This window comes from Macaca mulatta, chromosome 15 (assembly GCF_049350105.2).
Source record: "Macaca mulatta isolate MMU2019108-1 chromosome 15, T2T-MMU8v2.0, whole genome shotgun sequence".
Taxonomy (NCBI): Eukaryota; Metazoa; Chordata; class Mammalia; order Primates; family Cercopithecidae; genus Macaca; species Macaca mulatta.
The window spans coordinates 62739403-62762188 of record NC_133420.1 but is presented as its reverse complement, the minus strand read 5'-3'; the positions used below and the strand labels follow the sequence as shown (position 1 = coordinate 62762188).

Sequence of the window (22786 nt, the reverse complement as noted above, 5' to 3'; positions counted from 1 at the left end):
GATGGATGGATGGATGGATGGATGGATGGATGGATGGATGGAAGGATGGATGGATGGATGGATGCATGGATGGCCACTGCAACCTGATCAGCTCAAGGCCCCACAATTATTTATTATGTTCAATACATTTCAACAGGCTCTCTCCCAAGCCCTTTCTTCTAGGACATGGAGGCCCCTCTCCATTCTACCCCATAGCACATCATGCATTAAATGCACTATAATAATGATACTTTTCACTCTAAAAACACAAAAAGCTTATTTTTATAATTTTACTTTTGAAATTATTTGGCCACAAGTAATCTAATTGATGATTAGCTACAAATTCTCAGCAATTGAGGCACAAATTTAGAAATTCTTTTAAAGCAACAAAATCTAATCTAAAAATGGTTTTTAAATGTGACGAAATTTTTGTAAGCCCTAAATTTAATAGTTAATGAAGTTAACAACATTACAATTTGTAAACATTTAATACAACATTTATTAATGTCAGTTTTCTAGTTTCCTATTTTAATTTTAGAGGTAAAAGGAGCTTTGTTTGGGCCTCAGATTGTTGTAGATTCCTAAAAAGCTCCTGGGACATTAGCCCAGGGCCTCTCCAGGGCCCTGCACTTTCATTTAGGATCCTGTGGGAAGTCTTGGCTGGGACACCAACCTCCTCTTCCAGGAGCTCAAGTCTGGTAGAGGTGGAGACGCACTCGTAAATAATGTGATAAAAAGTAAAAGAAAAGGGAAGGAGTGCATTGGGACCCAAGCCTCAAAGGGGCAGACTACTGCCGTCCAGTGGATGAAGGGGTTGGTCTGAGCCCTGGACACTCCTGCATAGGGTGCCCTCATGGCTGGGGCTACCTGGTCCAGGCTCCTCCTAGAACTTCAGCCTCTCCTTCCCATCCCACCTCCAGGTAAGCCAGGCCCAAAGTACTTTCTCCCTGTTTGCCCCCAACCAAGACTCAACCACAAAACAGAGGGAATTGCCACCTGCCCTTTTGGCAGGCCTTTTGGAAAGCAGTACTACTGGGAGGTGCCTGCAGCAGTGTGGCTTAAACCCCAGGCCCGGCGTCAGGTTGCTCTGCCACCTGCTGAGTGGCAGGGGCTGAGGATGGCTCCTACTGCCACTCTGTGGGCCCTGTGCGTTCCTGGGCTGCAGTCCTTGTCCAGTCCTTAGAGTTTATCTCCTGAATTCGTGTCCACTCTGTCTCTGGTCAGAATCTGACTTGGTCATCAGGAATTAGGATAAGAAGGCCTAAGGTTCAGCAAGATCACTGTCCTCAGGACGCCCTCACTTTGGGCTGTGCACCTCCAGGTTCCTGTCTGCACTAACGGGGGACCCCCAACCTCTCAGGGCTGGGAGAACCTTTAAGCCCTCCAGGCCCACCCTGACCCTTCCTCAGCCATCCAATGCTTAGCCCTTCCACAAATGCTTCAGTTTCTTCTAAAACAAACTCGGATAGCATTCCCCTTCATCTCCTAAAAAGCCATCACAGTCCAGTCATTTTGTTTGTTGTTCATTTCTAAGAAATACCATTAGTAGAAAGACATCAGGAAGAAATTGTAAGTCAGGATCCCAAACACATGTTCTCACATACTCATGACCAGGTCGGTGCAGTTGGATCCGGGTCCTGCCAACTACCATCAGAAGGAGCTGGAAACTGGGGAAATCTAACAAGTAGATTCAGCCCAGAGCAGCACCAAAGCTGTCCTCAGCCGCTGGCTCTGAGCTCCCCCAGCACTGCACACTCCCTAGGCGGGCCAGTGAGCACCGACTTTGGACAGGGCACTCTCCCAGCTGAGACTCTGCTTCTCAGCTGTCCTTGCAATGGGTTCGTAGGAAATAAGAAGGTTTCCCAGCACCCGTGAGCCTAGGATATTCTCTCTCCCCATGTCCATGCTCCCACAAGGGACACTGCTTTCAAAGATGGAACAAATTATGGTGATCTTCACTACCTCTCTCTCACCCTAAGATTGCAGATTCCAGTCTGAGAGCCCTCCTCCCAGGTGCACAGGCCCCGAAAACCAGCCCTGGCCAGCCCCAGCAGTTTCTGGGCCTTCCCAATCGAGACATGGGAGCAGCGTGTAAGGTCAGCAAGTCCTCAGGCTCTTCTCCTTCAGTCCAGCCCTTGGAAGTGATTACCAGATTACACATGACAGCCAGGGCCACTGCCTTATTATTCACAGCCCCAGATCTGAAGGGAACTTGGAAGCATTTGCTGCTCGCTTAGAACAGAGGTGACAGGGCTCAGGGAGCCCTCCAGTTCGGTCAGGAGCTGACATTAGCAGGGATAAACATCACTGACTTAGAAACTTTGAATGGCAGGAGCAGAAAGCCCCCTGGGGTGCATTCAGCTCAGCCTCCCCAGGCCCTGCCTCCTGCTTTAAGAGAGAGCAGGGAGTCCCAAGGTCATGTCCCAAGGTCATGCTCTGAGTATCTGGCAGCTAGAATCAGAACCTAGGTCTCCTAAATTCAAGTAGGACTTTCATGTCCCCAGAGTCCTTTCCATCTCTGAGGCTTTTGTAATTCTTTTTGTAATTTGTAATTCTTCCCAAATGCAGGCAAGAGCTGAGAAAACCTACATGCGGGTATCAGTTTCTCCTCACTCTCAGCATCACTTCCGTGCAGGGCTCCTGGAGCTTTAGTCACAAAGACTGTCCAGATCACATCACTCTAGACCCCTCGTCCCCCCACCCTATGAGGGCACAGGCAGCCCTGGCTTTCAGACTCGCATCCACATCTGCCTGAGCAGAGCCTACTCTCTGCAAGGCTACTGGATGCTCAGCCTCATGCCCAGAGGTTTCCAGGGCTGAGGAGTGGGTGTGACTGGGACCCTTCTTCCCTAGATCCAGCCTTCCCTTCCAGCTCATCTCCCACCAGCCCCAAAAGGCTTTGGTCACTCCCAGCTCCCTCCCTGATGCCCACGCTCTCTGGTTCCCCGGGGCTTCTCACGCACTGGTCCCTTACCCAACAATATCCCTCCAGCTTCACAGACTGGCAAACTCACTCTTCAAGGTCCAGCTCAAATGACCTCCTCTGATAAGTCTTCCCTGATTTGTCCCACTCCACCCCATTGCCTCAGCAGACTCAGTAGCCCCCTCACCTGCATTTCCCGAACACTTTATAGATTCCTAGGTCTTAGCTCTTAACATTAGCACATCGGAATTTTTGTATATCCATCTCTCCAACTAGACTGTGAGCTCCCTGAGGGCAGGGGCTGTGTCGGCAACTCCACCCCAGCCCAGAATTGGCACCCAGGGTCTCTTAGGAAATGTTTGGAGAATGAATGAATGAACAAGTGAATGGCCTCCCGCATTTCATCCTAGCTGTGTCTGGGATTCCCCAGGGTCAAGTCTATATTCCTGGTGTGGCAGAGTGACTGGAGGCCACTAGAGGGCAGCAAAGAGTCAGGAACGAGCAACAGGTGTGCACCCCAGAGCCCAGGGTCAGGTTGGCAAAGGGGCGGCGTGCCCAGGCCAGAGAGCTACCAGGAGCCCCAGCGAGGAGCTTAGAAAGAAAGTCAGGGGTGGAGGGAAGTTAAGAACAAAGGCTGCTCGTTCCCTGAGCAAACGCTCCCTGAGCCTGATGCTTAGGTCACGGAGGTGCCTAGAGAGCACTGGTCCTCTCTCCGTCTGATGCTCAAGTCCTCACCGCCAAGTTCTCACCAGTGTCCGCTGGACCCTCCCAAGTCTGCCTATTCCAATGTCTTCAGTACTAATCATAGGAAAGGTTCTTGATACAAGGCTGAAAAAGGTAGCCCTCTGAATCCTGTTCACCGGTCCCGGCCATGCCAAGGAACTGGGCAGTATATATTTTCCCTGTTTCACATGCTTAACCAGACCCAGAGAGTGGAAATGACATGTCAGATGGCACAGTGTCCCTGGCTGAGCTGGGCCAGAGTCTTGTCTGGTACTGCATCCCCCACCCCTAAGGCTGCATGCTTGGCACAGAGCAGGCCTGTAGGGCAGGTAAGACGCAGAATCAGGGGTGGTCTTGCCAGACCACAAAAGAAACCTTCTCCTCCCCACTCTAGAACCTCAATACCCTTCCTACCTCCCACAGACGGTGTCTCTGTAACTGCACAACCATCATTTCAAACAGCAGCAAGGCAGGCTCCGAGAGGTCACAGAGTTCCTCTGTGGTCACACTGCTAATAATGGTGAAGCCACATTCTTGCCAAAGCACCCTTAGCTTCTCTTGGGGCATCTGCACATCTCTGTCTGGACTGGCCCTCGCCCCACGCTCCTGGGGCTCATGCACCTGCCTGCAGAAGGCCTCACCTGCATGTCTGCTTGGCCTCCAAAAGTTGCCAAGCTCAGATCCTAACCTTGCTGGCCATCAGCCTCCACTCAGTGGGCTCCCCTCCCTGCCAATCCCACTTGTCTGGCCTAGGCTGGACTCCCACCCCTGGGAACCCATGCCAGCCACTAGGCTTAGCCTTCTGCCCTACCCCAAAGCCCCCACCCTCCTCTCCAGATAGCCAAGCACACACGGTTCCCAGTCCAGCTCCAGGGCCGCCTTTGCCAGAATGCCTTTCTCAGTTGCACCAACCACAGCTGCCTCTCCGTTTTCTCCAGACCCACTGCATTCGGAGACTGCCTGACTCCTACTTGGCAGTGCTCTCGTTTCTGACTGGATTCTTCTATAATTGACTCTCCCATTGATCCACGGGCTCCAGGGGGTATGAGCTCTGCTGGAGAGCTCTTGATTTGAGCTTTAGCATGCCGGCTCGGTGTCTTTGTTCACCATCGTATCCAGCCCAGGCCCCTGTGTAAATAATAGTAGCAATAATAATGAACACTTATGTGCCACTCCATATGTGCCAGTCAGAATTCTAAGAGTTTTCATGTATATTACATCACCTAATGCTCACATTTATTATCATTATCCCCATTTTATACACGAGGAGGAAACCAGGGCCCTGAGGAGTTACATAACTTGCCCCAAGTCACACAGCTAGTGAGAAGCAGGACTGTGACTCAGAACCAGGCAGTCTGGCTCAGGTACATGCTCTTAACCACCCAGCCTCCCACTGCTTCCCCATGTGGCGGCCATTCTAACAGCACTACCACTCCCAGCCCTGGGTCAGCCCAAGCCTCCTTGGTTGCATCACCCCAGCCCCGGACTCAGGGCCACAGCACACCTGGCAAAGCTCTCCTTGGCAGCTCGGCCAAAAGCTCTCCTTTTTAATTTCAGCTACTGTGTCCTGAGTGCGACTAGGTGCTAGGAACTGTGCCGGGAACTAAGGACACAACTGTGAACAAAACAGACATAGCCCTGATTATTGTACAGCTCTGATGTACCATACAGACCTGAAGAGAAGCCAGAGAGGAACGAGTAAACCACACACTAAATGACGTCAGCTGGGTTTAGTGCCACACATGAAAAGAGCAGGAAGCTCTGGGATAGGAATGATGGGGGGGTCCTCGTTCAGAGGGCGTGTGGCAGGCAGAATTGTGGCCCCCCCACCAAAAATATCCACATCGTAATCCATGACTATGTCGGGTTACACGGCAGAGGGGAATTAGGTTGCGGATGAAATGAAATGCACTAATTAGCTGTCCTACACATGGGCAGATTATCCTAGATATCCAGATGGGTCCAAGGGAAACACAGAGCTCTCTAAGCGAATGAGGGAGGAAGGAGGGGCAGCCGGATAAAGACTCAGCCCAACGTCACCAGTTTTGACAAGGAAGGCAGGGGCCAAAAGCCAAGAAATGCAGGCAGCAACAACAAGCTAGGACAAGAAAGCAAATCATTCCCTCCTAGCACCTCCAGAAGAAACAAGCCCTGCAGACACCTTGACTTCAGCCCAGGGTGACCTATTTCCAGAATCAGAGGGTGAAAAGAGTCTGTTGTTTTAAGTCACTCATTTGTGGTCATCTGTCATAGCAGCAACAGGAAACTCAAATATATTTGGTCACTGGGGAAGGCCTCCCTATGGAGGGGAAACCCAGATAGGTGAGAGGGGACCAGGCAAGCTGGGCAAAGAGCAGAGAGGGCCCCTTAAGCAGAGGAACTTGCAGATGCTGAGGCGGGAAGGAACAGGTCTCTCTCACACCTCCTGTGGCGTCCAGTGGACCCTGTGCCTTCCCGGCCCACATGGCTGGGTCCACCTCTCCTCTGGCCTCAGGCCCCCACTCGACACTGCACCCTCACCTACTTCTTTAAGAAAATAAAAGCCATCAGTTTAGTGAGTGCCTCAATTGAAAGGCATCTAGAAATGATGTCCATCAATCCATGGCAAGTGGAGTGCCCAGGACCACAGGGACCCCACCTAGTGCCTTTGTGCACATTGTTCTGGCAGACCATGTGGGATGGGGCACCCATTGGTTCCTCAAAGATAGCAACCTTTTTTCTCAGACTCACTAAAGCCAAAGGGCAGTGAACTCCCCTTCCTTTTTCCTCTAGCCCAGAATTTGTAAAAATTTTAAATGCCATGTCAATACCTGTTGGGTTGCAAAATATCTTCAGGCAGGAATCAACTGGTTACACCAATCAAGACACTACGAAATCTTTGGTGCAAAACTTTCGGCATTTTCTGGGACATGGTGGAAATAAAATTTGAAAACTGTTTCCTTTCTAAGCTGATATAAGATGCGACATTTGCTTTCTTCAACATAACTGCTCTGCAAATGGCGATGCAGAGTTTACAGAGCTGCAGAGTTTAGTGAATCTGCAAACCCTAGAGAAGACCAAGAAACTATGTTTTGCAGACATGGGGATGCCCTGGAGCCAGAAGGGGCAGACAACTCCGATGACAGAATTGGAAATCAAGCTGAACACAAATTCAAGCTAACAAGCTGACATTTAGTAAGGAAAAACGTGACGTCCACTTTTTCAGGCTCTGAAGTGTGGCTGTGGAAGCATATGCCGAGGCAAGCATGCCTTCCTCTGTGTGTCCTCCAAGCACATTTACAATAAAAGTCTTCACTTAGAAATGAAGTGGTGGCTGGGTGCAGTGGCTCATGCCTGTAATCCCAACACTTTGGGAAGCTGAGGCAGGAGGATCGTTTGAGCTCCGGAGTTGGAGACCAGCCTTCACAATACGGCGAAACCTGTCTCTACAAAAAATACAAAAATTAGAGGGCGGGGTGGCAGGCGCCAGTAGTCCCAGCTACTTAGGACGCTGAGGTGAGAGGACCACCTGAGCCCAAGAAGTCAAGTGAGCCAAGAAGTCACCTGAGCCCAAGAAGTGCAGTGAGCCAAGATCACGCCACTGCGCTCCAGCTTGGGCGACGGCCAGACGGAGACTCTGCCTCGATAAAAAAAAAAGAAACGAAAAGAAAAAAAAGTGAAAGTAGTGGCAGCTAAATGTTTTCTAAAGCCTACAGCGGAAAAAACACCCCAAAGATTTCGGGTTTCCCTCCATATTGCACCACCAGCCCACCAGAGGCCACAGGGAGTGAAACAGACCTCGTAGCAAAACAGACGATTGCAGCGTAGCAGCCTCAGAGAGACAAAAGCAAGAGAAACAGATGTCCCAGAGCCTTGTTCCACTTGTTTCTCCAAACATGCCAACAGGCCCTCGGGGTCAATGAAAGGGCATCATCGCCTTTAGCACCATCACAATTCAATGAATGCCTTCTGGATTCAGAAGCCCAAGAGGTCATGAATCAGAATCTGAACAAACACTAAGCTGAAGTTCTCAAGCGGGTTGTGGTATATCCACGTCCTACATATCTTCGTCCTACTCCCTGGAGCCTGATAAAGGGAGGCTCCTTATATGTAACCTGTGAATGTGACTTCTGGTGAAAGGGAAAAAGGTGTCTTTGCAGATGTGATTGATTAAGGATCTTGCGATGGGGAGATCATCCCGGATCCTCCAGGTAGGACCAAAATGCATACGTATCCTTATAAGAGAGAAGAGGCAGATTTGACACACAGAGTAGAAGGCAACGTGAAGACGAAGCAGGGAAACACCGAAAGCACCTGCCATGGAGCACGGCAGCTGCAGCCAGAGAATGCCAGGAACCACAAAACCTGGAGGGGGAAGGAAACAGATCTTTCCCCAGGGCCTCCAGAGGGAGCACAGCCCTGCCAACACCTTTGGCCCAGTGATACTGACTTCAGACTCCTGTGCTCCAGAACTGTAAGAGAACACAGTTCCGTGGTTTTAAGCCACCAGGTTTGGGGGAGATTTGTTACAGTAGCCACAGGAAACTAACACACAGGTCCATATAATTTTCCTGGCCTCCCTCCCTTAGCCAACATTCACAAAGATAACTTGACATGTGTTAGGGGCCATGAAGGGTGCAGAGATTAATCAGGTCCCAGTGAGAGTGGCGGACGTGGCGTAGGGGACCGTGCCTTGAACACGCTGGGTCATGTGATGAGGCAGAGCCAGGCACAGGCGTCTTCCCCTAGAGGGGGCCATCCAGGAAAGCTTTTCTGAGCAGGGGAGGTCTGCACTCAGCCCTGAAGGGTGAAGCTGGATTCTGACAGGTCAAGGTGGGAAGCTGTCCAAGAATGATGAAGGAACTGATGGGTGACAGTCCAAGGTGTGCTGGGCGCCAGAGAGCGGTCAGGGTCAGGGAGGCTGGGAGAGGAGGCCAGAAAGGCAAGTTGAGGCCAACCACGGTGAGGCCTGACAGGCAGCCCAGGGCCCCTGCTCTGCCAAAGGGTGGACCCTTTCTGTTCTGTGGGTCAGTGCCGGGGGTAGTGTCTGCAAAAACAATGTCCACAGGCCACCCAAGAAACAGATTTGGAAATTTTGTTGGAAACAAGAGTCCCAAAGACCTGACCCTGTTTGTCCATGGAGAAACAGGAACTAAGGGCTGTGCGGCTGAGCTTGCAATCCCAGCCCTGATGCCAGGCCTGGCACCGAATAAATGCTGGGGGATGCATGAAAAGAGACAGCAAGGAGGCCGGGGCAAGAGGAGAAAGAGGAAAAGACGGGGGAAGAGGAGACAGAGAGATGCAGAAGGGAAGAATGGAGGGAGAGAGAGAAGGAAGAAGTCATGAGCTCCCAGGCAACAGGCTCCTCTGCCAAAATGCTTGTTTTCCTCCCTCCACACTCGTGCACCTCCCTCTGTGCCCAAGGACAGAGTCCCATGGGGCCCTGAGGCCACCCCTGTCCAGCTGCTGCCAGGCTTGGTGAAGCTGTGCCCCTGCTCAGGCCTGTGATTCCTGCTGCCCTGTTAATGGGCAAGGAGTCGCCATCCATTCCCACTGGAGGCTCTGCCAGGCCTGCAGCCATTTGTGTCTTGAGCCTGGTAATTAGGGCTGGAGGAATCCTGGGGGCCAGAGGGCAGGCTGTGTTTGGATAAACTTGGCAAAGTTCAGCTGCTTCTCTGAATTCAGCCTCTTTGGGGTTTCCAGTGGGGAGCTGAGAGGACCGGCTGGGTGGCCTCAGCTTCACCACTGACATGCTTTCAGAACAGGTTCCAGGGCTGTCCCTGCCCCTCTGTCATCACAGAGAAGCTGGAGTTGACAGATTCAGAGGGCACACCCAGGCAGCCCAGGGCAGAGGAAGAAGTGCCTCCCCGGGTGTGGGGAGTGCTGGGAGGGAGGTAGAAGGGGCCAAAGACTGGGGTTTGAGTCCTCCGCCTGCAAGCTGCACAGCCCCCGGAAATTCCCTGGTTCTCTGGGGCTTCTCTGGCCCTTGTGGAAAACAGGGATTACTCTCCTAACCCTGCCTCCCTTGCAGGACTGTTGCGTCATTGCACTCAGGGGAAGTCCGTGTTATATAAGGCACTACAGAAGCACGACGGGCCATTCATGGACGCGGCTTGGGATTCATCTCCCAAGGCTGCCTGGACTTACTAAAGGTTGGAAAATGAGGAGTCGGTGGGGCAGGGCAAGGGGAAGGGTGGTGTGTGTCCCGCCACCTCTGTGATCTGCCACGGGTCCATCCTTGCAGCAGACCAAAGTTTTGCAGGCAGGAACCTGGCAGACCTCCCTGGCATTGGCAAGGCCCAGGACAAGAGTACACACGGAGGCCGTTTCCCATGTGTCTCATATTTAAAAATCATCAATCAAGCTAGCAAACCGTTAAATGAAATATGCTCCATCCTCCTACCTTGTTAAATACATCTTCGAAACAACCTGGAAGGCCAGGATCGAATGTAGAATTCTGGACCTCCTTAGTGTTCTGTGCCAGGACATGGCTGTAGGGGGAGCCGGCCTGGCTACGATCCGTCCTGCTGAGCTCCCCACCCCAGGATCCTCATCACCACGTGGGCCTTGCACACGCATGAGTGGACACCCAGCCCTCACATTCAAGCTCTGTCCACATTCTCGACAGAGAGCCAGGCCTTGGGCCCAGGGATGCACACACCAGTGACATGGGCTGGCTTTAGGAGGATGGCCCAGGGGAAGAGGCTTGGGCCTATTTGGGCGAGACTCCAGCATGAGCTAGGAAGAGGGGTGTGGGCGTGTCCGTTTGGCCCTGCAGTCTCTCCCCAGTGCATGGGAGAGGGGTCATGGCTTCAGCAGGGCTAGAGTGGGGCCCTCTAAGGCGTGGCTCCCTTATTTATTTATTTATTACATTTTATTTATTTATTTTTTTTTGAGACAGGGTATCGCTCTGTCACCCAGGCTGGAGCGCAGTGACGTGATCTCAGCTCACTGTAACCTCTGCTTCCTGGGTTCAAGCAATTCTCCTGCCTTAGCCTCCCAAGTAGCTGGGATTACAGGTGCATGCCACCACACCTGGCTAATTTTTGTATTTTGTTTGTTTAGTAGAGACAAGGCTTTGCCATGTTGGCCAGGCTGGTCTCAAACTCCTGGCCTCAAGTGATCTGCCCGCCTCCGCCTCCCATGGTGCTGGATTACAGGCGTGAGCCACTGTGCCCGGCCTATTCTGGCTTTTTTAAGTGCCCAGAGACAGTCAAGAGTGTGTGTTAGGAGGAGATAAGGCCCTTAGAGCCCCAGGCACTGAAACAAGCTGTGTGGTCCCCTGTAAATGACTCTACCTAAGAGAGAGCATGGTGACTATAGTCAATAATAATGCATTGCATATTTCCAACCCCTAAAAGAGAGGTTTTTAATGGTTCTCACTACAAAGAAATGATAAATATTTGAGGTGACAGGTATGTTAATTAGCTTGATTTGATCATTCCACAATGTATACACTGTCAAACACCACACTGTACCCCATAGATACACTGAACTATTTGTCTATTAAAAATTAAATTAAATAAATAAAAACTTTTAGAAATTATTTTTAAAAGGAGACAATGCTAACTCATAAAAGATGTGTAACAACATCCAATGGAGGCCTGATTTTCCCCCTGATTTTTAAAAACATCTTTCAAGAAAGAATACTTTGGGTATTTCTGCTATGCTAATGCCCTTAACACCCAGACAGCCAGCACCACTTGTCCCCATACCACCCCACAATGTAAGGAGACATGGCGGCCTCCTCTCCAAATGTCTTAAAATGGACACATCGCCAGCCTGGGGGGATCAGGTTCCAATGGCCACAGGGTGTTCTGCTTAGAATCAAGTGACAAACCCACCATCCAACATCCCGTCTGTACTGAACACATTATCCTCAACCCCAAGGAGTAAGGCCACCGTGAGCACTGCAGAGCCTTCTGCTCGTTCATGCCACATGATTGTGTGGGAGAGAGAGGGTGGGGGCCGGGAGGGAGGGAAGCTTGGGGAGAAGGCTCGCTCCGCACTGGCTGGGTGACCTGCAGCCAGCCCCTGCACCCTCTGTGTTCACACTCTGTATGTGGCCAACGAGGGGCTGTTTGAGTGACAGTCAAATACCCTCCCCCCACCCCCGGTGTCCTCCCTGGTGCTGCTGCTGGCTGGTCCAGGGCCCACTGCAGGCCCAGCTGCAGAGAGCGCAGACCTCAGCCTGATTTATTCAGGTCCGCTTCTCAGAAGCGTAGAGGTCACCCAGGGTGTTTGGGGGGATGCCCCCCCACCGAAACCCCGTCCGCTGCCTGCTGTGGAGACGCCGACAGTGCAAACTCACCAGGCACCATCCCTGTCAGCGTCGGCGCTGAATAGCTGCCCTGTCCAGCGGGGGGAACGTGTGGAGGGTACCCGGGGAGGGTCGTGCTCGCCAAGTCACGGCCTGAGGAATCAAAGCAACAAATCACAGGGTGAGCATCTCCGCGGCCAGCCGCTCATGTCCACAGCTCCCTGGACGCTTCTGCACATTTGTCACATTTGGACACTGAATGGCAATGTGCCCCCAGCTCCCCCGTCGCTCACACGCGCTCTCACAAACACACACACACACACACACACACGCATGCACACACATCTCCAGCCACCCTCGCTCCACTCAGCAAGAACGGAGTCAGGGCTGTGGCCTGTTCCTGGGAAATCGGAACCCCCAGCTTGGGAAGGCTGGGCAACGCAGGTAACAGCACGCCCTGACTCCAGCCAGCTCTCCCTACTCTCTACTCCCCAAGAATGCCTGGGACCTCTCCATCTCCACACTGTTGCTTCTGCTATGTCCTCTGCACAAAGTCCCCCTTCCTCCAACTGCACACAGCCTGCCACCACCTGCTTTCAAAGACCAGCTCAAATGCCGCCCTCCTCCTCTCCTCAATAGCCCCCCTCAGTGAACAAGGGGTACATCTGCCTCAAACCCTATAGTCCCATATTTGGCTTAGTACTGAATTTTTCCTCCTTCAGCCTAGAGCTGTTTCTTCATTCAGCGAAGACGCAGGAAGCACCTCCCAGTGCCAAACACTGTTCTAGCGCTGGGACATGGAGGTTAAGGCCTCAGCCCTCAAGGTGTACACACTCCCATGGGTGAGTGTCCAGCTCTTTCAGGCTGCTGTGCTTCTGACCGTGAGTCCAGAGTGTCCACGTGTCTCTCAGCTGGGACACTGTCACCATTGCTGATTGGCTCCATCATGCAGAGGAAAATTCAATTGCACAGTTTTGATGGGCGTGCATGCAGAGGAAAATTCAATTGCACAGTTTTGATGGGCGTGCATGTTGGGGTAGAGGCCAGGACCACATAAGGGGGTGCTGCCAAATCTGTCTCCTGCAAGATGGGGGACATTATCCCAGAAGGCGGCTGCCTGGTGCAAGTGCTCACATCCTACCTGGCTGCCTGGGATGGATTAGAGGATCCTGAGAGGGCAGGTGACTTGCCCAAGGATACTCGGCTGACCTAAGGCAAGGCTGGGGCTGAGAGTCAGCCCCCCTGCCCCCGGGAGTGGATCCTTTCTTCAACGGTGGGTTGCTCTCAGGGTCATTTCTGAACCCCAACAGTTTCTGCTGCGTTACACATGCTTTAAAACCTTGATCCCTAGAGCAAAGGTTCAGAAGATCAGTGCCTCACCAAAGCACTCAAGAAGCCAGATAAAAATCAATAAAAAGAACCCAGGGAAAGAAGAAGGAAGGAATTAACGAAATAAAAACAGAAAATAATTAATTAGGGGTGGGCTGTGGCTCACGCCTGTAATCTCAGTGCTTTGAAAGGCTGAGGTCAGGAGTTCAAGACCAGCCTTGCATATATATATATATATATATATATATATATATATATATATATATATATATAAATTAGTCAGGCGTGATGGCACACGCCTATAATCTCAACTACTCGGGAGGCTGAGGCAGGAGAATCGCTTGAACCTAAGTGGTGGAGGTTGCAGTGAGCTGAGATGGCACCACTGCACTTCAGCCTGGGAGACAGAGTGAGATTCCATTCAAAAAAAGGAAAGAGGCCGGGCGCGGTGGCTCAAGCCTGTAATCCCAGCACTTTGGGAGGCCGAGATGGGCGGATCACGAGGTCAGGAGATCGAGACCATCCTGGCTAACACGGTGAAACCCCGTCTCTACTAAAAAAATACAAAAAAACTAGCCGGGCGAGGTGGTGGGCGCCTGTAGTCCCAGCTACTGAGGAGGCTGAGGCAGGAGAATGGCGTGAACCCGGGAGGCGGAGCTTGCAGTGAGCTGAGATCCGGCCACTGCACCCCAGCCTGGGCGACAGAGCAAGACTCCGTCTCAAAAAAAAAAAAAAAAAAAAGGAAAGAAAAGAATGAATTAGGAAACAGAAAAGCAGACGACAATACATCAGCCAATAATTGTTATTTGAAAAGAACAATAACATAGACAAGTCTATCAAGATTCAAAAAAAGCACAGATAATCAAGATAAGGAATGAGGAGACATTATAACCAGAGATGATATTTAAAAACATAAAGAAACATGCTCCACATGAATGAATGTAGAAATCTCAACAAAAGGTACAATTTTCTAGGAAAATATGAATTGCTAAAAGTGATTCAAGAAGAGTCAGAGAATACCAACATCCCAATAATCTTGGAAGAAATAGAAAATGTTTAAAAAAAAAAAATAAGTGCCTCATCCATTTAGCTTCTTGGGAAAGTTTTTGTTTGTTATTCTTTTTGGCAAGTTCTTTAAACCTTCAAGAGACACATACCTCTGTTATTAAACTGTTCCAGGATATAAAAAACTAAGGAAATCTTCCCAATTCATTTTTCCAAGCTAGCATAATCCTGATCTAAAAACTTAACAAAGTCAGCACACAAAAAATTAAAGACTAGTCTCATGATTTGTTAATATACATGTAAAAAGTCTACTATCATACTGATTGGGCAATATTACAGAAATAATAGTATACCATGACCAAAAAAGGTTCATTCTATGTATTCAAGGATGGTTCAATATTATAGAATTGTTCAGGACATCATATTAATGTATTAAAGGAGGAAAATCATATGATTATATAAAATATGTGGAAAAGGCATTGGCTACAATTCAATATTAATTCCTTATGATACCTCTTAGTAAATAAGAATTGAAGTATACTTCCTTGTTCTTATATTGATACTAAATCTGAAGTTAATATCTTAAAAAATACTTAATTGGTGAGATACTTAGAGAATTCCTGTTAATGTCAAGAACATGTCAAGGAAACCTATTATCAATGTTATCACTGAAAATTGTTCTGAAAGTTTTAGCCAGTACAATACAATAAGACAGAGACGTAAGAGGAATAAACACTGGGGGGTGGGGGAAAACCCAAGACTATAATTAGCTGGATACATCTTAGGCTTGGGAAATCATAAGAAAATTGGTTCATCTCCTAGAACCAATGGAAAAATTTGGTGAAATAGCCAGGTAATGGACTGTGTCGACTCCAGCCTTGTGTAGGACTTGAGCAGCCATCATGCTGGGGGCTCATTCCATTCTCAGGTCCCCCTGTCCCAGCCCACCAGGATGGCAGTATGCGCTCAGAGGAGCTGGCACATGGCCACACACACTCTACACATCACTCTGCCTCTGAGTTCCCGTTACAGAGGAGCTCTTTTGCCTCATCCAAGGCTTCAGTTTTATGCAGGCAAAGTCACTAGAACCAGAGGCTTCGCCTGTGGCTGCACTTACTCTCCTTGGACTAGTCATGAAAGCAAAGGGCTGGGTTGTCGCTTGCAAGGAAGGCAGAGAAGCTGACAGCTTTCTGTGTCCTCTCAACCTCCTGAATTGTTCCAGTGTGCCAGGCACTGGTGTGGGCTATTGAGCAGCATTATTCCACTGAAGCCTCATAGCTTACACAATTCCCAGCGCAAACCTTATGACACTGTGTGGGGAGGAGTCAGGGAGGCTGCAGCTCACCACAGAAAGGAAGACAGCAGAGCACAGTGACAAAGCATGTCAAGTCTGCCCAGGCTCAGATCCTTGATTTGCCATTTATTAGTTGTGTGACCTTGAGAGAGTCCCTTAATCATTCTGAGCCTCGGTTTCCTTATCTATAAAATGGGGAGGATAACAGCCAACACTTACAGAGAGTGAACTGTGAGTTAAGCACACACATCCTCACTTATTCCTCACAACAGCCCTATCAGAGAGCTACTATGTTCCCTATTTTACTGAGGGGGAAACTGGGGCACAGAGAGTTTAAGTGACTTGCTCACAGTCACACAGCTAGAAGATTAAAAAGCAAGGTTTCAAACCCAGCCAGTCTGGCTTGCAAGCCTGCCGTCTCCACCCTGCCCTGTGCCATCTCTGCAGCCACACAGAAGCATGCCTTCTTCATGAGGCTGTGGTAAGGAGGCAGAGGGAAGACGTGAGCAGCACACGGCACAGTGTGGAAGGTAATCCTTCATCCCACCCTCACCACCATCACCTTGAAAAAGAAATAGTAATTTAACACCAAAAAGTAGGAAGGACATATATTAAACTGGTTTTAAAACCAAATACATTCAGTTTTATGAAAACCGAAAGGAACCCTTTGCAGCTCTTCCTGCTAGAGTACAGTGGCCTCCTCTGACCCTTATGTTTAGGTTCAGCTGTGTGCCTTGCTCTGGCCAATGGGATGGGAGCACTTGGCAAGCAGAAGCTTGATGTGTGCTTGTGTGGCTGGGTGCCCTTCTCCCTTACTCTGAGAATATGTCCTGGCTAGCCTGCAGGTCCAAGGAGGAGGGGACACATGTGGAGCAGAGATGGACCCAAACTGTGACTGGAACCCAGCCCAGCCTGGTGCAGCCAATCCCCAGCCAACCCCAAGTGCACCAGTAAGAATAAATGATTACTGTGTTAAGCCTGAGTTTGGGGAGCATTTGCTAAGCAGCAATGTGGTGGCAATTACTGATTGACACAAGATTTAGTAAGTGTCATCACTGTTCTCTACTTAAAAGCTCACTGCCTAGAACCTCTAAGAATACCTATCCAAATCGAGCCAGAGGCTGGTCCCCGCGCCCGGTTGGGAAACCCACTCATGAATGCAAGCCTCAGATCTGCTCTGAGGCCCATCAGAACTCTCCTGGCACCAAGCTGAGGAGTCTGTGACCTTGGAGGGCACAGGCAGTTTCACCTTCTCAGTCCCTTCCCTAACATGTCTCAGGCATGTCGCCAGGGTTGGAGTTTACAACCTGTCAACACAAGGCAGCTAAGGAGACGCTACTGCCCCTTCTTAGCACTAGTTCAAGCCTCTGGACTGGGATGGGAAACCAGATTTAATGCTTCTAAACATGCTATGACCTCAAAGCACACACTTCTTTCATTTTTTTTTTTCAACCAAGGAAGAAATTATTTGTATCATTTGCAATGGCACTGAATGTTATTGATGGCCTATAATAAGTTTGCAAATAACTAACTAAAATGAATCTATTTGCGTTCCTAACATAATTCCTCCTATTAATGGCACGTAAGTACATCTTGTCTAACTCATGCGCGGCCTTCTCTTACCAGGAAGAATAACCAAGACTTGGCTTTGCTTACTATCAGCAGGGAGTCCAGGCAGAACTGCGAAACTCAAGACAAAGCCCACTCCTCCAGAAAAGACACATTTGGTTTGAAATAACTCACTCTTTGCAATCCTGAGAGGAAGGGGAAGAACAGGGACCTGCCCCTGTTGTACACACGAGGAAACTGAGGCTCAGGGATGAGGTTTGACTGGCCCAACGTCACAGAATAAGCGGTAGAACAGGGACTTCAACTCAGATCTCATGATTTCTACTTAAACGCTATTCTTGCAGTATTATTAAAAATGTTTCCCCTCGAGGGGACTAGCCCTCCCAGATGCTAAAACATTCTACAAAGTCTTTATAATTAATATTGTGATACCAGCACCTGAAGAAAAAACCAATGGAATAGAATGAAAATTTAAAAAAAAATAGGCTCAAAAGATCCAATCCATATTGGGATTATGGACCCAATAATTCAATGCACAGAATTCAATGCATTGAATTCAATAATTCAATGCTAGATATGGAAATCTAGCATACGATGAAGGTAGAATCTCAAATCACTGAGGCAAATATGGACTTTTTATAAATGGTGTTAGGACAATTGGAGAGCCATCTGGGAAAAAAAGATAAAATAGATCAATTCTTCCCACCATGTATAAGAATAAACTACAAATAAAACTGAGAAATAAATGTAAAAAAATAAAACTATACAAGTACTAGAAGAAAACACAGGTGAACTCCTCTCTAATGCAGGTGCAGAAAGACTTTCTAATTATGACTCGAAACCAGATGCACATACCACTACAAAAATTAACTCAAAAATAATCAAAGCCAGGCGCGGTGACTCATGCCTGTAATCCCAGCACTTTGGGAGGCCGAGATGGGCGGATCACGAGGTCAGGAGATCGAGACCATCCTGGCTAAAATGGTGAAATCCCATCTCTACTAAAAATACAAAAAATTAGCCAGGCCTGGTGGCGGGTGCCTATAGTCCCAGCTGCTGGGGAGGCTGAGCCAGGAGAATGGCATAAACCCAGGAGGCGGAGCTTGCAGTGAGCCGAGATCATGCCACTGCACTCCAGCCTGGGCGACAGAGTGAGACTCCGTCTCAAAAAAAAAAAAAAAGGAAAAGAAAAAGAAAAAAAAATGAATCAAAGACCTAAATGTAGGAGTTAAAAATACAAAATTCTTAGAAGGAAAGATGGGCATAAATCTTCATGACCTTGGATTTGGCAATGGCTTATTGGATATGACACAAACAAAAAAATAGACACACTGGACTTCATCAAAATGAAAAGCTTTTGTGCTTCAAAAGATACTACCAAGAAAGTGAAAAGATGACCCATAGAATGGGAGAAAATATTTGCAAATCGTATGTCTGATAAAGGACTTGTATTTAGAATATATAAAGAACTCTTGCAGCTCAATAATAAAAAGACAAATAACCCAATTTTAAAATGAGCAAAGCATCTGAATAGTCATTTGTCTAAAGAAGAATAAATGAAATGGCTAACAAGCACATGAAAAGATGTTCAACATCATTAGCTCTCAGGGAAATGCAAATCAAAACCACAATGAAACACCACTTCATACCCACTGGGAAGGTTACAGTCAAAAAGACATATTGTCACAATCATTGGCAAAGATGGGGAAAACTGGAACCCTCAAACGCTGCTGGTAGGAATGTAAAACGGTATAGCCGCTTTGGAAACGTCTGGCAGTTCTTAGACATAGAGTTACCATGTGACCCAGCAATTCCCACTCCTAGGTGTATACCCCAGAGAAATAAGAACATATGTCCACATGAAAACTTGCACACAAATGCTCATGGCAGCATTATTCATGATAGCCAAAGAGTGGAAACAGCTCAAATATCCATCAATTGATGAATGCATAAAGAAAATGTAGTATGTCCATACAATGGAATATTTGGCAATAAAACAGAGTGAAATACCAATACATACTACAGTAGTAACATTCATAATGAACTTGAAATGACTATGCTACGTGAAAGAAGCCAGCCACAAAAGACTATGTATTGTATGAATATATCCATACAAATGTCCAAGATAGGCAAATCTACCGACAAAAAGTAGATTAGTGATTGCCTAGCGCTGGGGCTGGGAAATGCTCAATAGGCAAAGAAATAAAGGGAAGGTATAAAGTCTCAGGCTGCATCTGGGGAGAGGGAGGGCTGGGCAGAGGCAAGCTATGGCTGACACTAGTGACCTCTGGCCTCCAGAGGGCAGACCTGACCCCAGGGAGGAGACCTCCAGCCAGTTCTGCAGGCGGCAGGCTTGAGGGGGCATGAAGCCACCCACATCTGCTCTCCCTTTCACACAGGCTCCCCCGTTGCCTCCAGAGCCAAATCTAGGCCCCTGAGCCTGGCAGGGAGGGGTGAAGTTTGAGTCACACAGTCCTGTCTTCAAATCTCAGCTCCACCACTTACAGGCTATGTGACCTCTGGCAGGTAATACAATGATCTGAGCCTTGGGCTTTCTTTGATAATTGGAAAAAGATGGGTATTTATTGGGAATGTAACAACGGTATTCTCTGTAATAGGATTAAAATATGTCTGCAAATTCTTTGTTACCCTTCTCAGGGAGAAGTGAGGTCTATGACCCTTTAACCTGAACCTAGGCCACCTTGGTGACTGGTCAACCCACAGAGCTCCAGCCTCCTTGGAGGTTCCCACAAGCCAGGCCCTGGCCAGGCACTTCCATGTCTTACCTCATTCAATACAACAACCCCATAAGGTTGTGGTTATAACCCCCATTTTACAAACGGGGAAATGAAGGCTCCCAAGTAGTTGATGTACCCAAGGTTGCACAGCTGATAATAACAATAATAATGGCTAATATTTTTGTAGAATTTACTGTACACCAGACAAGGCTCTACACCAGGCAGTGTTCTAAACACTATTCATTGCGCTTCATAGATATTGATTCATTTCATCCTCAAAAACTCTGTAAGGTGAGCCCTATTGTTATCCCCATTTTACAGATGTGGAAACTAAAACACAGCGAGATTAGGCACCTGCCCAAGTTCCCAAGGCTGGTCAGAAATGGAGCCTTATCCAAACAGAGGCGTTCTGGCACCAGATGCCTTCACATTCCCCCAGCATTGGGCACCCATCCTTCTCCTGCTTCTAGACTGCAAGTCCCCAGAGATAAAGAACTGCTCTCATCCCTCTTTCCCTTGCACTGGCCTGGCACACAGTAGATGCTCAGAAAATGTTTGCCGAGATTAAATTAATCATGTGACGTTGGTTCTGCTCTTCTGAAGGAACTATGCTTCCCGTCGCATCAACATCTCAGAAAGTCCTTCATTACAAACTCCACACAATAACCAGGCCTGATTTATCAGTTTTTGCTTAGATGCAACTTTTTCTTTTACATAGAGCCCATTTCTAGGTAGGCTCTCTCTATGTACACTAATGGGGGGGAATGTGAATCCAATTAACTTCAAATTTAGCTCATAATGAACTTATCTCATTTTGCTACCAGCTCGGTTCTCATCGTGTGGCAGTAATTAACCACTGGGGGTTGTCACTCCCAGACACATGACACAGAAATCCTCCCAGTCCTTCGTTTCAAACCCTTGCAGAATTCATTACCCTGACAGTGTGAAAACCCTTCACTTTGAATACCATAGGGCACCAACCAAACTCCCCCTCCATCTACCTGACTGTGTGTGAGAGTGAGAGAAAGAAGGAAGCAAGCCATTGAGCAGCCATTAATTATTGTGAACAAGATGGGAGGTGGGGGCAGCATCCTGGCAATGGCTTGATGGCCCGAGAGGGTCTGCCAGCCTTGACAGCCCTGGGGCAAGAGGTCCTGCCCAGAGGAGGGAGATCTTAGCACACAAGGCCCAAACTAGAAGTGAACACGGTGGAACTGGCTGGGAAAGGCAGAGCCCTTTGCTAACTGGCAACTCTGTCTTCTGGGCACTCTTAAGGTCCAGGAAGCCTGCACACTCCAGGCAACATGGATTGCTGTGTGACCTCAGGTAAACTTCACCCCCTCTCTGAGCCTTGGTTTCTGGGCCTTAGTTATCTGAATACTCAAGCAGTGGGAACAGATGGCCTCTGAGGGTTTTTTCCACAGCAACATTCCATAAGTCGGCAGTATCATTTCACCTCCATGTTGATGGAAAAGAAGGTGGGTGTCAATTCCTACAGAGAAGGATATGGCAGTGCCTGCTCGCCGTGGCCTCCACACTCTCGCCCACAGCATCAGACTCCCTGGAACCCCTGAATTAAACCCAAGTGAAAGGAGACTAAGCATAAGGAACTTACAGAAGGAGATGGGAGTGGTCAGTCGGCAAATAAAACAAAATCTTCATTTTAGGCCAGGTGCAGTGGCCCACACTTGTAATCCCAGAACTTTGGGAGGCCAAGGCAGGAGGATCACCCGAGGTCAGGAGTTTGAGACCAGCCTGTCCAACATGGCGAAACCCCATCTCTACTAAAAATACAAAAATTAGCTGGGCATGATGGTGCATGCCTGTAGTCCCAGCTAGTCAGGAGGCTGAGGCAGGAGAATTGCTTGAACCCGGCAGGTGGAGGTTGCAGTGAGCCAAGATCACACCACTGCACTCCAGCCTGGGCGACAGAGCGAGACTTCATATCCAAAAAACAAAAAAACTTCATTTTACATATTTTTCACTGTATATTTGTACAAGAGTTATGCTTTTAACTTTTTCTGAAGTATATTTTGACACCTGTTGTAGGAAAAGGTGAACAATGCCAGAGACAATGACATGAGCTGAAGATTTTCAACAAACTCCAAAGCAGATGACAGTGAACAAGTGCCACCTCAGGGAGAAGGGGAGAAACAGCTCGATACCCAGGACTTGGGGTGGGGATTCATCCTGCTACACACACATTGGTGCGTGTGTACACGTAGTGCATACGCCGCCAGGCCCGTTCATTCCAGCTGGTGTTTGAAATGTGTGACAGTTTGAACAGGGCTGCTCTGGAGTCTCCCTTTGTCCAGACCTGCCATGAGTGGAGGGTGTGCTGCTGACGGTAGATGCGGAGGGGGAATATTTCACCCGAAGGGGAGGGGCACTGGGAATGGTGATGTAACAGCCTACCTCTGCCTACAGACAATGGATGTGCTAATTGCAGATGAGCTGTATCCAGTCATTAAGCGGATCTGGCAGGCTCCTAACGACAGGTTTATTAGCCATTAGTTTGGGTGGTGTTATTGACTTAGAAATAATAACCCTAAATTTCTTTTCCCAAAATTACCTAATCCCCACTTTTAACTAATTCTGACTGACCTCCCTCTAACTGCCCTGGCTAAAGATCTAATCTGGATTTGTAGAGCCAGGAAGACAATCTGAGAATCCACTAACCAGGGAACTGTTTACTTTGCTAACCCTCCTCATTCCTTCCTCTGAACTGACCTCGTCCATCTCCCTGGAATCTCTGGAACTATCAGACTCCAACACTGTGTTTCAATTTTGGGAGTGTGTTTGAGTTTCATCTGCCTGACATGTCAGAACAGACCCTGGGACTCAGTCTATATTTCCATGCACATGTATGACACAAGCCCCCTGGAACCAGCAACTGTTGATCCAACTTAATGAAATGACAAAGTCAGGGTTCTAATTAGGAAAGCAGCAAAGCAGCTCTACCACACTGATGGCTCTGGGCCTCCCTG

General features: G+C 48.7%; 1 protein-coding gene across 3 annotated transcripts in view; it reads right to left on the bottom strand.

Moving 5' to 3' along the window:
- The window catches only part of PAX5 (paired box 5), a 194672-nt gene that overhangs the window by 31425 nt on the left and 140461 nt on the right, over positions 1-22786 (bottom strand). For all 3 annotated transcript variants that reach the window (XM_015117426.3, XM_015117427.3, XM_077965700.1), the window contains exon 8: positions 11916-12017. In XM_015117426.3, the coding sequence (XP_014972912.1) occupies positions 11916-12017 (102 nt within the window). The remainder of the gene's footprint in view (positions 1-11915; positions 12018-22786) is intronic.